Source organism: Hemicordylus capensis, chromosome 6 (genome assembly GCF_027244095.1).
Source record: "Hemicordylus capensis ecotype Gifberg chromosome 6, rHemCap1.1.pri, whole genome shotgun sequence".
NCBI classification, from domain to species: Eukaryota; Metazoa; Chordata; class Lepidosauria; order Squamata; family Cordylidae; genus Hemicordylus; species Hemicordylus capensis.
Window position 1 is genome coordinate 157,418,138 of NC_069662.1, and position 17,979 is coordinate 157,436,116.

At 44.3% G+C, this 17,979-nt stretch overlaps 1 protein-coding gene across 7 annotated transcripts in view; it reads right to left on the minus strand.

Moving 5' to 3' along the window:
• The window catches only part of DPP6 (dipeptidyl peptidase like 6), a 735,952-nt gene that overhangs the window by 226,035 nt on the left and 491,938 nt on the right, over positions 1-17,979 (minus strand). For all 7 annotated transcript variants that reach the window (XM_053261856.1, XM_053261858.1, XM_053261855.1 and 4 more), the window contains exons 2-3: positions 10,531-10,645; positions 158-256 (exon numbers count right to left, since the gene is read on the minus strand). In XM_053261856.1, coding sequence (XP_053117831.1) covers positions 158-256; positions 10,531-10,645 — 214 coding nt within the window. The remainder of the gene's footprint in view (positions 1-157; positions 257-10,530; positions 10,646-17,979) is intronic.

The following is a 17,979-nucleotide window of genomic DNA, read 5'->3' on the forward strand; positions in this document are numbered from 1 at the left end:
GCTACCATTTTCTTTCTCACGCCAACAGATCCTCCTTTCTCCCTCATCGCCAGCTCTCCGGGTGAGCCACCTCAGGTGAAAGAACAAAGACAGAGGGGGAAAGTGCTTGAAATTGCAACAGAACAAGAGCTATTTTCATATATGATTGCAGACTCACCACTTATCCATTTAGCCTCTGGGTCGTGAATTTTGAAATCTTCACTGAACAAATCTTCTACTGTAATCTTCTTCTTTTGAGACTGGCTATTATCTTCAACTGTAAAAAAATTCAGAAGGAAATAGGTACATAAATAGGACTCTCCATTTTATTTATTTTCAGTTTATCAGGCCATTTGGCAACTGGGGCCAGATGCCACTTCTCTCTTTGAATGGACCACAGTCTCAAAATATGAACAAGGACACAGTGTTTGATTTATCTACCAGACTAAATACTAGGGATGTGCCTTTTTAAGGGCCTCCAAACTGGTTCGAGCAAACGGCTGTTTGGCCAATTCGAAGGTGGGGGGTTGCACTTTAAGGGCGGAGGAGGGTGCACTTAAACCTCCCTTGCTTCCCCCCCACCGGCACTCCATTTTCCAAGGCTCCTTTGGGGTGGTAGCATACCTCCCTGCCTCTAGGTCCTTTCTTTGCCCAGAAATACTGGGCTCACAGGCTTACACTGGGCACACACACACATTGCACTCATGCGCCCACCCAGTGTGTGCACATGCACCTGGCACACTCATATGTCCCCAGTACTTCCGGGTCTTTCCAGGCAAAGAGGGAATGGGACGGCAGGGAGATTATGCTGCAGCCCTGAAGGAGCCCTGAAAAATGGAGTGCCGAAGGGGGGAAAGCGGAGGTGGGGGGTAAGTGCACCCTCCCTTGCCCTTAAAGTGCAACCTCCCACCTTCAAACCACACCCTCTGAGTTCCATGCACATCACTACTAAATACTATTGACTGGCAATCCCCTGCTGTTGTGTGTGGGGGTGGGGGTGGCGGCCATCTCAAATGGTGGTTTCGTGGCAGGTGGTGAGTGCAAGCACCTCACTTCCCTCCCAGCATCTTCAGCCAAAGCCCACAGCAGCTAGGGGTTCTGGGAGCTGTAGTCAACAACGTCTGCGATTCCCTCTTACAGGAAACACTGCTGGGAACCCAAGTCTGGGAACCCAAGCCATAAATATTAATAAGTATTATTATGAGCAAATGTCTGCTCCGAGTGCTTCAAGAAGTTCACGTTTTGTTGTAAAATACACTTTTCTCCTCAGACACATCTTTTATGATTAAAAATGAATTAGTCACTGTAGTGGCAATTACAATGTTTATGCCAAGACCATGCAACAATATATTTAGCATTCTTGTATTTTTAATCCACACTAGTTCTTTTTTTAAAAAACTGCATTATGTATTCATTTTAATAAATGCACACATTCATTAAGAACCAGTCAACAGGAGTGAAAAATCAATTAACACTTTGAATGTCAAGTCCCAATTACATGCCTAGAATTCAGAAAGGCCGCGACATCTTCATCACAAGATGGCAGGGTGAATGACCTCAGCACATTCAACTTGCACTGATTGTCCGAGCTGCTAAATTGGTGGCCCCTGGTCTACAGCCTCTCAGAAGGCAACTAGAGAAAAGAAAGGGTATCCGCTCCTTAGTCTCCTTGACAGTTTTTAGGGCAAAAGTGAAGATCTGGCTCTTCACTCAGGCTTTTGAATAAAAGTATTGTTTTTACTGCTGCTGCTTTGCGTTTTGTGTTTTATGTTTTATTATTATTATTTATTTACACAGTCAGACAGGTGTTATTGACTGGTTTGTTTTATCCAGACATCGAGTCCTTCCCAAGGACCTGGGATGGCTGAATTTTATCATCAATACTGTTGGTTATTATAGATATCGTCACAAAATATAGGCTGTTCCCAGTAAAGTTGCTTTTTGTAATTGGCTGATGGTGGTTTCTGTGGCCCCTATGGTGTTGAGGTGCTCTTCAATGTCTTTTGGGACTGCACCCAGGGCGCCAATTACCACTGGGATTATTTTGGTCTTTTCTGCCACAGCCTTTCAATTTCAATTTGTAGAACTTTGTATTTTGTTATTTTTTCTATTTCTTTTTCTTCTATTCTGCTATCCCCTGGTATTGCTATGTCGATTATTTTGACTTGTTTTTCTTTCTTCTCGGCTACAGTGATATCTGGTGTATTGTGTGGCAGATGTTTGTCTGTTTGTAGTCGGAAGTCCCATAATATTTTTACATCTTCATTTTCTACCACTTTTTCAATTTTATGGTCCCACCAATTTTTGGCTACAGGTAGCTTGTATTTTTTGCAGATGTTCCAGTGTATCATCCCTGCTACCTTGTCATGCCTTTGTTTGTAGTCAGTCTGTGTGATCTTTTGACAACAGCTGATTAGGTGGTCCACTGTTTCATCTGCTTCTTTACAAAGGTGGCACTTGCTGTTTGTTGTGGATTTTTCGACTTTGGCTCTTATTGCATTTGTTCTTAGTGCCTGTTCTTGAGCAGCCAGTATTAAACCCTCTGTTTCTTTCTTCAAGTTGCCATTCTTAAGCCATTGCCAGGTCTTGGTGATGTCTGATTTTCCATTTATATTGCGCAAATATTGACCATGCAGTGGCTTATTTTTCCATTTTTCTGCTCGCTTCTTGACTTGTTCTTTCTTGTAGGCCTGCTTTGTTTCATTGGTGTTGAATAGTTTCGCGTTCTTGACCATTTTAAGTGCATCTTCTTCACTGTCCTTGATATATTCTTCAAGGCCTCTTTTCTCCTCCTCTACTGTTTGATGGACTTGCAGCATTCCTCTTCCACCTGAGCTGCAGGGGAGGTATAGCCTATCTACATCACTGCGGGGGTGCAGAGCATGATTGATGGTCATGATTTTCCTGGTCTTACGATCTAGCGTCTCTAGCTCTGCCAGTCTATTATTCCCGCAGTGATGTAGATAGGCTATCTAATAACAGGTATAGCCCAGGTATTTATGGCTTGTATGATGTTCCCGCCATTGAGTTTGGACTTGAGGATTTTTCTAACTCTCCTGATGTATTCATTTCCAATTTTTCTTTTAACTTCAGTGTGTGCAATGCTATCAGCCTGGAGAATACCCAAGTATTTGTAATGTTCTTTCTCTTCCAGGTTCTTGATGCTGCTTCCATTGGGCAGTTCTATTCCTTCTGTTTTTGTTATTTTTCCTCTGTTCATTATTAATGCAGCACACTTGTCTAGTCCAAACTCCATTGCTATATCGCTACTGAATATACGGACAGTGTTTAGCAGTGATTCGATTTCTGACTGGGACTTTCCATACAACTTTAGATCGTCTATGCACAGCAGATGGTTTAATTTTACTTGATGTTTTAGATGTTTGGTATCCAAAGCCTGTTTTGTTTAGTTGTTGTTGTTGTTGTTGCTGCTGCTGCTGCTGTTGTTGTTATTATTTCTGTTTTTAATGGGTTATTAAATTTTTAAATAGAGATTTTTTTAATAGTCATATTATCTGTACTTTTGTATTTTAATTATGCATTGTTTTAATTATATTGTAAACCGCTATGAGATTTTTTAAATGAAAAGCGGTGTATAAATTGAACAATACATAAATAATACATAAATAAATGTGCTTCAAATACTGCCCACTTCCACAAGGATGGAAAATTTGCATTGGGAGAGTGTGCAGTTCTCCTGATTGCCAAGTGTCATAGGAACATAGGAAGCTGCCATATACTGTGTCAGACCATTGGTCCATCTAGCTCAGTGTTGTCTACAAAGACTGGCAATGGCCTCTCCAAGGTTGCAAGCAGGAATCTCTTTCAGCCCTATCTTGGAGATGCTGTCGGAGGGAACTTGGAACCTTCTGAACTTCCCAGAGTGGCTCCATCCCCTGAGGGGAATATCTTACAGTGGTCACATGTGGTCTCCCATTCATATGCAACCAGGGCAGACCCTGCTTAGCTAAGGGGAAGAGTCATGCTTGCTATCACAAGACCAGCTCACTAGAACTGGTACCAAGAACATTCTGTAGAAGAGGTCTGGCAGCCAGTGGTGACTCAAGACTTCCATGTGCCTGAGGCCATGAACCAAAAGTCACACACCCCACGCACTTGCATGCACTCTCCACCCTCTCTTTCTATTGTTTTAAAGCAAGGGCCAGGAGGGCATCTTCTGTTCCTCCTTTGCTGGAACACCAATAATCTGCTCCATGAGGTGGCTATCTCACCTCGCCTCATGGAAGGGCGCCCCAAGGGCTTTGGCCACATGTATCCAAATACAAGAGTAATGCAAGAAAACCAGGAGTGTTCTTTGTCTGGAAGCAGTTTCAAAAGGCCAGAGACAAAGTTTTAGGTATCATGAGACTGTCAAATCACATATTTCACTTCCCTTTTAAAGATCACTTTTTAAAAAAAATTCTCACTAAGCGTTGGCAGCTAATCATCTGAAGATGAGATATTTACAACATGCTTAGCACTTGTGACTTTCAAAATAGCAGCCAGGTTGGAGGATCCTGCAGAGGAGACCATGGCATGGAGGGGAGGCCTTTACCCTACCCCAATTCTTATTCAGTTTGTGCTCCCACAGCTGCTAATTGTCTCAGAAGGAAAGCTCCCATTGGTGCCAACCATTGGTGCCTTCTGAGGCAAACTGCTATCCTGATCTGCAGCAGTTGTCCAATCCAGATGGAAGGTAAAAGAGAGACGTGATGAGGGAGGAGAGCTGGTCTTGTGTTAGCAAGCATGAATTGTCCCATTTGCTAAGCAGGGTCCACCCTGGTTTGCATTTGAATGGGAGACTACATGTGTGAACACAGTAAGATTATTCCTCTTAGAGGATGGAGCCACTCTGGGAAGAGCAACTGCATGCTTGCATGCAGAACATTCTAAGTTCCCTCCCTGGCAATATCTCTAACATAGGCCTGAGAGGGACTCCTGCCTTGCAACCTCAGAGAAGCCACTGCCAGTCTGGGTATAAAATACTGAGCTAGATGGACCAATGGTTTGACTCCATCTAGTTGGACCTTCAGTGCAGTGACAGGGATATCTGTACTGGAAAGTGGGGGGAGTTAGTTGCTCCATGGACAGCCTTATGGGAGGAGATGGAGAACCATAAGGCACTGATGCCTTGTCCCACATCTCTGCAGTAGCTGGACAGAGCTGCTCTCCTGTATACCTGCTCAGACCTCCTCCCCAGGTACTTGAGCTCACACTTCTGAGGACCAGGCTGCTGCTCTGCACTTTCAAAAGGTATACGCATATAAGCTCCCATGCTGCACTAGCCTTACTTTGATCCAAGAGCTGTATGGAACCTGGGTGGGCAGGCTGGCCGACCATGCAGAAGGAAATCCTAACAGCTTCCCTTACAAGAAGTCCAGAGTAGGATAGTGCAACAGATCTCAGAAGAGCAGGCAGTGGTCCAGGATTGACCTTCTTGTATCACCCAGAATCAGCGGTGCGGTAAACATTATTATTGCCAGCCAGGATGCAGCTGGAGCAACATTTAAAATCCCAGTCATATGAATGAGACTCAGTCACATGGGTCTTTCTTAAAAACCATCCCATACACAAGTTAGGCATCAGTTCTGCACTCAGAAGATCCCCCCCTCTCTCTCTCTCTCTCACACACACACACACACACACACACACCCTGCCACCACATGCTTGGATCATTCCCCCAACTAGGTGGAAACCTCTCACAGACAAGCAGCTACCATTAAGTTAGGGTCACGTTTAAAGTGCTCCCCATTCTGCTATTATTCCAAGACCAGGAGGATCTCCCATTGGTCCCATCCCTATATGCAACACAAAATCAACTGTTAACTTTTTATTGGATGAGTCCATTCTTCTTTGTTTTCTCCCCCTCCCCATTTTTCTACTCTTCATACAAGAGGTTCTCAAACTTGGGTCCCCAGATGTTCTTTAAAGACGATGAGGGTTTAAATCCAACAACATCTGGGGACCAGGGCTCCCCCTAACGGATTCCCAGATGTTGCTGTGTACAACTCCCATAACCCCCAGCTGCAATGGTCAGAAGCAATTGCAGCTGGGGATGCTGGGAGTTGTAGTCAATAACATCTACGAATCCCTGTTACAGGGAGCTTTGCTGGGGACCACTGCTCCCTCTAACAGAGATTCCCAGATGTTGTTCACTACAACTCCCAGCATCCTCAGCTGCAATGACGTTTGGCTGGAGATTGTGGGAGTTGTAGTCAACAACATCTGAGAATTCCTGTTAGAGGGAAGATTGCTGGGGACTCAAGTTTGAGAACCTATCCTCTAAACACATGGTAGCAGTGGAATCCCTGGTGCAACCCTCCTGAAATCAGGAGACCTACCAAGTCATAGGTCTCAACTCATCTCTTGAAGGGCAGATGCACTCTAATCCCCAGCACAATTGTTTGGGCATGGGCTTCACTGACACCAGTGAGACAACTTCTAAGTAAATACGTTGAGCATCCGGGTATTTACCTCTAAGCATCTGAGATGGGTTGATGCCTTGCATCACTGAGCCTCTTTCCCATTGTTTAGTGTTAACTTGTTATGCAGGCTAAACACATCTCTGCTTAGAGACGCCATAAACAGACTCTATTGAGCCAATTAATGGAGGAGAAAATGGCTTTTTACTTGACTAGTCCCAAGGTACTTTAGCCACTTAAGATTCAGCCATGAAACACGGTTTATTTCAATAATAGGCACACAAACCTTCACTTCTACTACCTTCTAATGGTCCAGTCCTAAGACTTATTGTACTGGCACATACGTGCTTAGGAGAGAAGGTACCGAGTGTGAGGCCAATGCAGACCACAGCAGAGGATTCGGCCACAGCATCAGGAGCTTGAAGAGCAAGGCAAGCAAACGGGAATCCTGGTTTGAAAAGGCTTCAAAAAGGGAGGCTGGTGGGGAGGCGGCAAGACGGCACCTTTAAAGGAGACGTAAAGTGCTCACTGCTCCTCAAAACCCTGGTGCTCCCCCCCACCAGCAGCCCGCCAGTACGGTGCTGCCATGGTTCTGTAACTGACCTGGCCTCCGCGCATGCACAGCGGCCATCTGTGTGACCTCTGCACATGTGTGGAGGCCAGGTCAGTTCTGGATCCGCACTGCTGCTGTGTGAGTGGGCTGCTGGGAGGAGTTCCAGGGTTTCAAGGGGTGGCAAGCACCGTACATCTACTGTTAAAAAACAACAATATTTATATTTCACTTTTCAACAAAAATTTCCAAAGTGGTTTACATAGAGAACTAAAAAACAAATAAATAAGATGGATCCCTGCCCCTAAGGGGTTCACAATCTTAAAAAAAACCATAATACAGACACCAGCAACAGTCACTGGAGGGGTACTGTGCTGGGGGTGGATAGGGCCAGTTGCTCTCTCTCTGCCAGATAAAAGAGAATCACATTTAAAAGGTGCCTCTTTGCTCAGTTAGCAGGGGTTAAAAGTTTAACGCCTTTTTAAAGGTGCCCCCTCACTGCCCTCCCTTTAGAAGCCCTTTCAAGCCAGGATCCCCCCTTCATTGGTAAAGGGGAATCCTTACCAGATTTCACATTAACAAGCATAGACCCTTGAACCATTTCAAGCCGTTTTGAGCTGGTTCGAGCTGATTCAATTGAAGAGACCGGACCAGCCAGTAGGTTCAACTGAACCAGTTCACAGACCAGTGGTTCAGTTCAAATTCAGTCCGAATTCGAACTGAGCCACAAAAGTCAGTCCACACACATGCTAAGTGCTCACTGCACCAGCATTTTGTTAGTCTGGATGTTGGTCGGAAAAGAAATTAACTTTTCCTATTTTCCTTCGTGGTGAAAATGAAGATATACTAATCTGACCCTATACATGTCTACTCAAAAGTAAATCCCACTGAATTCAATGAGACCTACTCCCAGGAAAGTGTGAATAGGATCACAGTCTTGGTTGTCTTAGGGTGCAGCAAACTTGCAACTCCATTCCCATCACTAGCTATATCTGTAAATATTGCTGGACTAAAATGAAGCCATTTGTACTTTTAAGCTGCATAAAATAGTATATTGTTTGTGCTAAGTTGTATACAAAAATACTGTATGCATTTCAGTTTCCCCCCAAATTTCAATTTTTCTTGGTGGGTTGGGGGGGCGGCGGCGATACAGAATCACAGAATTACAGAATTTTACAGTTGGAAGGGATCTTGAAGGTCTTCTAGTCCAATTTTAAAGTCCTCTATTACACACACACACAAACACACACACACACAAACACACACTCATGGCTTCAGCATTTCTGAAATTTTACATCTCTGTTCATGACAAGCTTCCACAGTGATGTGTATATGCCTCACTGACTCGGCAGCTGCCGCTAATGGCAGCACTCCAAAAGTTAGCAATTTACACTCAGTCCCTTCCAGACAACAGGTGCTATAGAAACCAGGAAAAAAGCCAAAGTAGGGAAGTAGAAGGGGTTGGAATTGCTATGAGAAGGTGGGGCAGGATGTTCTGCTTAGGGGATGTGTGGACTTCTATTGATAAGACAGCAAGAATGCCTAGTGCCTTAGTCTTGAATACAAATACGATGAATGAATATATATATATATATATATATATATATACACACACACACACACACACACACACACACACACACACACACACCACTTTTCAACAAAAGTGGCCAAAGCGGTTTACGTAGGTAGGTAGGTAAATCAATCAATCAATCAATCAATCAATCAGTAAGGCTCCTTGACACCAAGCACCATTGACCATGTAGTCACAGTAGAGATACGATGCATCTCCCGCATTCACCTGGAGGTTTAATTTCTAGAGATTCTGGGGAGGGAGCTGAATCCTGAAGAATGGGAACTCTAGGAGCTCACATGCAAACATTTGAACAAGGCATCCCCGAGAGGCAAAAAAGAGACAAAATAGGGACAGCAATTTACCAGGGACTGATTCCAGGAACGAGGGAGTGTCCCCATTAAATAGCATCCCCAGTTGAAGCCTGTGCACCACCTGTCCTGACACCTAACCCATTTGTGTGTGTGTGTGTTTTAGAAGATACTTAGCATGCAGAACATGGAAGCTCGCATTTGTTTACATATAGTTGCTCTTTTCTTTTCTTTTTAAACATTGAACATGCATGTATACACTTGGCAAAGCAGACTGATTCAAATCAAGGTAATTTAACCACCCAGAGAAAAGTCCAGTTTAAATCAATGAATTAAATCAAAATGTTTCATTCATTCATTCATTCATTCAGGTAAATCAGTGTTCTCCATGAGATGGCAGGTGAATGTCCATGTTCTTCAACTGGATGGCAGAGTCATAAATAGTTATAACTGGAGTATTGACTCTGAGCTAGTTGCAAAGTAGGGGCTCAGCATAAAATAGGAGCAAAAGGTTATCCAGCTGGATCAATGGATGACACCTGTATGTCCCTGACACCCAGTTTCAAGCCCTAAAGCAGTGGCAGCAAGCGGCCTCTGTTCCTCAGGGGCATAGCAAGATTGGCATGGGACCTGGGACAAAAGTGAAGATAGGCCCCTGCTTTCCTTTCTCCTCCTTCCCCCAATGTCTTTGCTTCAAAAGAAGAATAAGGACATGGTGAAAAATATTTTAATTTTTTTGCCAAATCCTTTCTCTCATTCCCTCACAAAAAAAATCACACACTCCCCATGCACTCCCCATTTCAACACCCACATTTGCACGTGTGTATTCTCCTGGCTCAGAAAGATATATTTTAAACATACATACCTACTACCTACATATATATCTTCTGAGGAGGGCTCATCCTTTTTGAAGCTGGAGCTTGCCAGAGAGTCGCGGAGGTGGGAGGGAGGAGACCAAAGAGCAAGTGGGCTCCTCTCCCTCAGGGGCCCAGGGACATTTGTGTCTCCCCCTTGTTCAATTATACCTTTGCTTCTGGGCAGGATAGCAAATGCCCCCTCTCTAGTGTGCACTCTCCTCTCGTTCTCTATCCCCCCCTTAAAAAAAAGCAGTTGGGCAGAAGGGGTTCCAGCCACCCTGCTGGTGGTGCCCCAGGAATCTGCTGCTTGAGGCAACCGCTTCACCTCGCCTCACAGAAGGGCCGCCCCTGCCACTGTGCATAGACCTGAATTATTGTACCCAATGATTATTGACAGAGACGGTTTCCCCATAGTTCTCTCTGTGCAAAGAGAGAACTATGAGAGAGAAAGAGAGAACCGTTCATCCCTTTGTAAGAGGGTAATAAATTCAGCTTTAGAAAATCGTATTTTGGCATTATGTTCAGATTTCATTTCAAACCAAGTCATTTAAAAAAGAGAAATTAATTATAATTGATTCTAAAAAAAAAAAAAAACCCAAGGCAACTTAAAAATCAAAAATCTGATTTGATTTTAAAAAAGATTTACCCACTTAAAAAAAAAAAAAAGCTCTTGCCCTCAAGATTAAGAGCTTAAAAGAAGAGGGGAGAGATTTTCTCCATCTGACTGGTCTATCAGTCGAATTCAGTTTAAGCAAGTCTCTGCCTCTTTAAAATGCATTCCCAATGACTCTGAAATTACAACAGCAGCAGCAACAAAAGCTAAAGGTTATATAAATACCTGGTGTCAGCAAGATAACCGAAGTGACAATCAGGGAGCAGATAACCAGAATAACAAGTAACGCAATTGCAATTCCTTTCCAGTTCCTTTGCGGAGGATTGCTCCCCACCAGCTCCTAAAAACAGCAAAGAGAAAGGAATATTAAGCAGAGGAGAGGAACAGCAGCAACATCCAAAGAGCAATTAATGCAAGAATGGCAAATACAACTACAGGTTCAAGAGTGATGGTTGCACCAGGCTGGCATGTGCAAATACAGCTTCACTATATAGCTCTATATCATTTGCCTAATTGGAAATCACGTCGTTTAATATTGTAGGCCTAACTGAGACTAATTCCCTGCATCCAGTCCCCACCCCACCCCCTGCAGCAGACACAGTGGGGACGGGGAGACTTGCGGGATGCTGGGAATAGAGGCATCTTCAAGCCTGGTGGTTTTTACAAGCCTGATGTCTTTCATCCTCATACTAGGCAGGTGGTCTGTGATGCAAGGATAGCAGTCCTCATCAGCTTCCTTGAAGGTGATGCACAATGGGTGGAGAAAAAGGCAGAAGACGACGGGCATCAACTCACACGCACCCATTCCTGGGACGGCCCACCACACCATTTTCACATGTATGAACAGCAGGTTCCTACCTGCTTCTAGAAAGGCTTTCTAGAGGGAATTCCATTGCTAAAGTGGTTAAGCTGTTTTCTCCAGGGTGGAGCTATACTAGGCCACATGGGTTCCAAGAACCCATGCTGCCCGGCCTCTGGGGCTGCCCCACTTGCCCCTTCTCCTCACCCGGAAGCCCCCAAGCCCACGTCGGCAGTGCACTCCGTGACCCAGCAGCCCACGGGGAGGCTGCCCTGTCCCCACTGCTCAAATGACCTCTGTGCATGCTCTGTCCATTTGAGCGGTCAGGATGGCACTTGGCTGCCATGCCAACCACTCAGATGGCTTCTGTGCATGCGCAGAGGCCGCCTGAGGGGCAGGGGCTAGGCAGCCTCCCTGTGGGTTTCTGGGTCAGGGAGCATGCTGCTGCCAGCACAGAGGGGAACCTAGGCTGCCTATGCCCTCCCTGTGCCACTGCCCTTTCTCCCAGCTCTTGCCACATCTAGCAAAACCTGCTCACTCTCTGGACTGGGATGTCATTCGCTGATAGGGATATTTATCGCCAAGCCAAGGCAAAGGACCCCACCGACATGTTTGCTCCCATGTTTAAAACACTTTGCAAGTGGCTCATCAACTTGGAAAAGTCCATGTTTCGAGTTGGGAAATATTATTCACATTCATGTGTCACTTTCATAAGAACTTACATGCTGATTGCACAGTTCCTACCACCTGTTTTGTGTTGGCTGCTAAGCAGCCTCTCTGCACTCAGCAGTAAATCAGACAAACTACGAAGAATGCAATGAAGCATCCAGAATGGGAGGAAGCACCCAGGCAAAATACTCTCAAGGAAGCATCTAATACTCAAAGAATCATGCCTTGGGGCTCACTCACACACAGATGGACACTTGCTGCAGCAGAGAAGCTTGGTCTGGCCTGAAAAGCTTGTAGGGATTGGAAGGAAAGAGGATATTGCTTTAGAAGTTCTATAGAAATTGAATGAATGAATGAATGAATGAATAAATAATAAGCACTTCAGCATCAGAAACCTACATCAGAGGTGGCCCACCTGTGGTACAGGCAAAGTCTGGAGTGTAAGGCATGCCTACACGGAAGCCAGTGCCAAAAGCAGTCAGCATGGGGAAAACAGACCTCCCAAATGAAATGGTGCTCAGAACACTCGGAATGTTCCGATTCAGAATGGTGGTGTTCTGTTCTGAGCTTGAAGCAGGCCCTTCGTTTAAAGGGCATTCTGTTTTGAGCTCAAGACACTGGAAATAGCCCGTTTCAAGTTGGAATGTTTTGAGCTCGAAACGTTCTGCATACCCCCAGATTACAGCATTTTTCTAACAGTGAATAACAAGGGGAGAGAGAGAGAGAGAGAGAGAGAGAGAGAGAGAGATTGAGAGAGAAGCTGTAAGGTGCAGGATGCTCTAATCTCTTTTAGCAATGCACACTAAAGGTAAAATTGCTCTGTCAAGTCGGTGTCGACTCCTGGCGACCAAAGAGCCCTGTGGTGGTCTTTGGTAGAATTCAGGAGGGCTTTACCATTGCCATCTCCTGCGCAGTATGAGATGATGCCTTTCAGCATCTTCCTATATCACTGCTGCCTGATATAGGTGTTTTCGAACCAGCAATCTCTTGCTCACTAGGTGAGTTACTTCCCTGCTGCGCCATTAGGTGGCTGGTAGCAATGCACACTAGAGTAGCTATATTGCTTATGTTGGATTTGACTGATGGCCCACCAAATCTCCAGTCACTTCTGACTTATACAGTCCTCCCAAAAATACCTCTTCAGTTCTAAGGATGGCAGTTTAGTTTCCTCTCACAAAACATGTTAGTTACATGGAGAACCCATTGCTTTATTGATTCAATTCTAGCATAACAGGAGGAAATTGTTAATTATTTATGCCACCATTACTTATACTATCCATATATGTCTGTATTTAAGAAATCTATCCTGCTCATTTCCTTGGACTAGGGAAAGTATTTTGAAAAGCACATCAGTTTATGTTAAATGAACAACTGAGGGAATAATACAACAGGGAATCTGATAAGTAAAGAACCCAAGGAATAGCACAGGAACATAGGAAGCTGCCTTATACTGAGCCAGATCATTGGTCCATCTAGGTCAGTACACTGACTGGCAGTGGCTCTCCAAAGTTTCACACCAGGGGTCTTTCCCGGCCCGACCTGGAGATGCTGCCAGGGATTGGACCTGAGACCTTCTGCATGCCAAGCAAATGTTGTATCACTGAGCTATGCCCCACCTAAGGAGAATAAATATCATGCATCATATTGGTTCTTTCTGTGCACAGAGGTCTACACCTTTATAAATGATAATATTCACCCTTCTCCTACCCTTGAGGGGTGGAAAACAATCACTGTAGCCATCTCTCTCAGCACAGAGCACAGAGATGTAGTGATTTTCCCAATGTCACACCAGGGTTAGCAGAAGTGCCAAGAAAACAATCCGGGTTTTGTTATCTCAGTTCACAGCCAACCCTACCTTCCCGATCAAAAAGCCCAGTAGGACAAGAAAAGGGGGAGAGAAAGCCTGTTTCAGGCTGCCAATGCTTAACAGAACCGTTCGAATAAAAACAGAAAAAGAAAAATCCATTTTTGCTCTTGTTTTTCTTCTTCTTTTGAAGTAGCAGAAGAGCAAAGAGAGAATAACAGAAACCATGAGGTGCGGCAACTCCCACCAGCCAGGGACAAAAGCAACATCTAATAATAGTTCCCCTGTTTGGTTTCCTTCTATTGTTGTTCCATCAAACATGCTCTGTTTGGCAGTGTTGCAATCAAGAGCGGGTGTGTGTGTGCACATGTGTGTGTGTGTGTGTGTGTGTGGGCTGCTGATTCAGCCACCATTTGGCTCAACTGCACTTATGGTCGCCCTGTCACAAAAGCCCCAAGGTGGGGGAAGGTAATAAAAGTGCCATGCCTTTCAGAACACATGGAAGGAAGGAAGCTGTGGGATCCAAGCATGATCTGGATACTTCTGGTTCTTTCACGGATACTACACAATGAGTAGACACAGATGGGTCACATGACCATTTTGGATGCCTTCCCTGGACGAGAGCAAAAAGAATGTGGGTGCTTTCCGGAGCTTGCCTGCCTTCTGAGGGTGCTCTGTTGGAGCAGAAACATGTCACTCTACCGCACGTTTCTGCTCCAGTGGAGTGCTTCTCGGGTGTCTCTGGAAAGTATTTGCGCTCTTCTGCAGAAGCACCCATGCTTCCAGGAGATTTGGCAGCAGAGGGGCTGGTGCTGCGTGCCGCTGGATGTTGGGAGTGTTGGCAATGTGCTTCTGGATGTTGCCCAATGTGGTACCCTGCCCTGATATGCTTAGATGAAGGAAGGTACAGAAATGTGTTTAGACACTCAGGTTATCTAAGACAGGGATACCCAACCTGTGGTGCTCAGATGTTACTGAACTACAACTCCCATCATCCCCAGATGCAATAAATTGTAGCTGGGGATGATGGGAATTGAAGTTCTGCAACATCTGGAGTACCACAGGTTGGGAACCCCTGATCTAAGCCATTTTGGTGTCTGAGGCAACCCCCCCCCCACAAACACCCCTACCACCAGGAGTACAAGTTGCCTCCTCAGTAGTGTTTAAAATCTAACAATTAAATAACTGACAAATTGCTTTATTTTAATGGTACCCCAAAATTTGTACCCTGAGTAGTCTAACTGGACTCTGATCAAAGGTAGGGTTGCTCTTATTCAGCATTATAGGCAATGGTGAGAGTAAGATCCGGGCCTAATTTGTGCATTTTTGAACCACATCATAATCTCTGTGTGAGTGTGTGTGTGATATAAACAAGATATCATAGCTATAGATATATCTAGCAAATCACTCCATTATTTATAAGTAAGGTTTACAGAATGACATTGTATGTTCAGTAACCTATTTATTAAACAAAGTCTTGGGGAAAATATTAAAATCAAAGTCTAAGAAATATTTGATCAAACTGCTTTGAACCACACAGTTCAAATAATTTTCCCATCTACCCTTTGTGAATGCTGATAAGATACACTATAAATTCTCTTTTATGTTCCATAGGCCATTTGCCGTGGGTTGAGAGGGTAACAACAAATTATAAAATCAACAGTGCATATATTTTGGGCACATAAAGCTGGCGTATAATCATTTTTGTTTCCTGTAGAAAGAGATTAGAAGGCCAAAAAAGGTGCTTAAGACAATGTTCATGATTCAAGAATCTTTTACAAGATTTATGCCTTTCATCTCTATTTCACGATTACCACTGATTAATTCATTAAATAATGCGCTCCATCTTGCTGAGAATGGTTGTATCCCTTCCTTATTGGGATTCTTTGCTCTAATGCTAAACAAGTCCAGTAATAATTTCATTCTCATTCAAGGAGGCGTGTGGCATAGTGACAGTAACACTATACAATGCACATGGAGGAATTTGTTACAATGCCAGTTGTAGGGCATGCCCTCAACTCCTGCCTGTGGCTTCCAGCGGCATCAGGTGGGCCACTGTGTGAAACAGGATGCTCGACTAGATGGGCCTTCTTGGGCCTGATCCAGCAGGGCTGTTCTTATGTAGGGGAGCAACAGTGAGGAATGCTTTCAATTCCTGCTTGTGGGCTTCCCACAGGATGCTGAGTTAGATAGGCCTTGAGCCTAATCCAGCAAGGCTCTTCTTATGTTCTTGGAATATGTCCCGCCCTACCTCTAAATCTCCTACTATGTGGAAAGTGTCTAACTCTGCCCACTTTCCAACTTGAAAGCATTCCAGGTTCATGGAAAACTCAACTTGCAGCAAGATACCTCTCCTATCGGCATTCTGAGAAGGCACAATCACAAGGAGGATTGCAATGTATTCTCATGCATGTGGAATCCAGAGGAGAGAGTTGTGGTATGCAAGGACACAGCAGTGGAGTTTGAATCAGGTATATTAATAGTTTAATGAAATAGATATTATGTACAGAGAGGCACGTGCAGCCTGATTTTCTGTGCTCTTGCTGTTGGCTGTTTGTTAACCTAGGAGGGCTGGAATAAAAGTAACTAAAGCCCCATTCAAAAGCTGGCCTGGATCAATGAACAGATTAACCCAAAACATGTGGTCCTGAATTAGAATTTGCACTAATAATAATAATAATAATTGGGGGGGGAGTGAACTCTGAAGTAAATATTAGAGTTCCTCCTAAAGTCAAACATCTGAATATTTTAAAGGGAAGCAATTGTGGGGGTGCTCTGCAGATTTCCAGCCTGAACACTTGAAGAAGTTCTCAGAAGAAGAAGAAGGAATAATAATACTATGGGCAGCTTCAAATAATCAGCTGAAAGTCAGTAAGAAGTTTGCAAGGGGAAACTGGAGGTGGCCACATCATGTGTCTGCCTGGCAGGCATGTTGTCTGGAGCTGCTCATGTGCAAGTTACCCACCGTGGGAAACAGGATGCTGGACTAGATTGGCCTTGGACCTGATCCAGCAGCGCTGCTCTTATGTTCTTATGTAACTTCCATCTGAGATTCTGCCAACTTTGTCAAGCTAACTTCTAACCCTGGTGACAGAAATCGGGAGAACCTCGGTGAGAAGTGGGATGGGAACCAGACTTGAATGGATTTGGATGAGAAGCATAAGCACCATATTGATACCGCAGACACCTCCAGTTCTCTCTCCTGGACTTCTGACTGACTTTCAGATGATCATGTGGAGCTGCCCATAGTGAAGTTTCCTTATGGATGAAAAACAACAGTATTCAGGCAGATCTTTGCTCATAATTTCCATTGCATTTCTCAAGTGAAGAAATTTAGTTCAGCTTGGGAGAGGAAAGAAAGAAAAAACTTCCCAGGGCTGTCCCTTGCAATTTGTAAATGCAGAAGTGTGGAGATGGGCTGTCTGCATCCAAGCTGAACACTCCTTCCACTACAGAATACCAGCCCTTAAAATAAAAGCTACAAATTAGTATTTCTGTTCCACAGCTGCACAACAGGGAACCGGAGAACCTGTGGGTAATTGGGTTCATGACTGTGAATAAAGTATTTATAGGTGTCCTGATTTAAAGACAGTCAAAGTCAGAGTAAAAGTTTCCTTTGACTTTAATGGGCACCATAGCAAGCGACAAGGTTTTACAAACACAACATATCTTAAAATGAAAAATCCCAAAAGCCTTTGTAACTAAAAAAAATATCTGTGAGCCACATGCAGTGCCTGGGACACACTTCTTGGCTCTGGGAGTTCAGATGAATCTCAGGTTTCATTTGCTAATAATCTTTTAGTTCTCACATTTACAGAAAAATGATGCACAAATAACATCAGGGAAATGCACACTTAAAGATTCCAAAGACAAGAAAGAGAACTCCAATGAGCATGGTGCATTGGGGATACCCCCATGAGACAGGCGCTCTAGGCGCCTGTCTCTCTATGTGCTCAGGCCACTCACACCCATAACCTCGGTGAAAGGCTGGGGTAAAAAGCTGAGTCAAGTGGGCGGGCGGGCAGCACAGGTATCCATGTGGATTCCGGTGATGCACATGAGCAACCTAACCCAGGCTGGGCTGCCCTAGCTTGGGTGAGGCTGCCCATGAGAACAGACTTAAAGGCTCACAAAAAGGTTTACAGCACAGCTAAGTGCTTCGAGGAATGTCCCAGTCCTCCAATCTTTTTTTAAATTTTTTTTAATAACACACACTTTTGTATACCACCCAAAAGTCTCTGGGCGGTTTACAACAAATCAATAAAAACAACAGATAAAAAGATTAAAACATTACAACAATTAAAATTTAAAACATTAAAACTATTAAAAACACCAAGGTCTTCGATAAATGGCATGAAAGAACATCTCTGTTTCTTGGTCAACCGCTAACCCACAGGTGAAC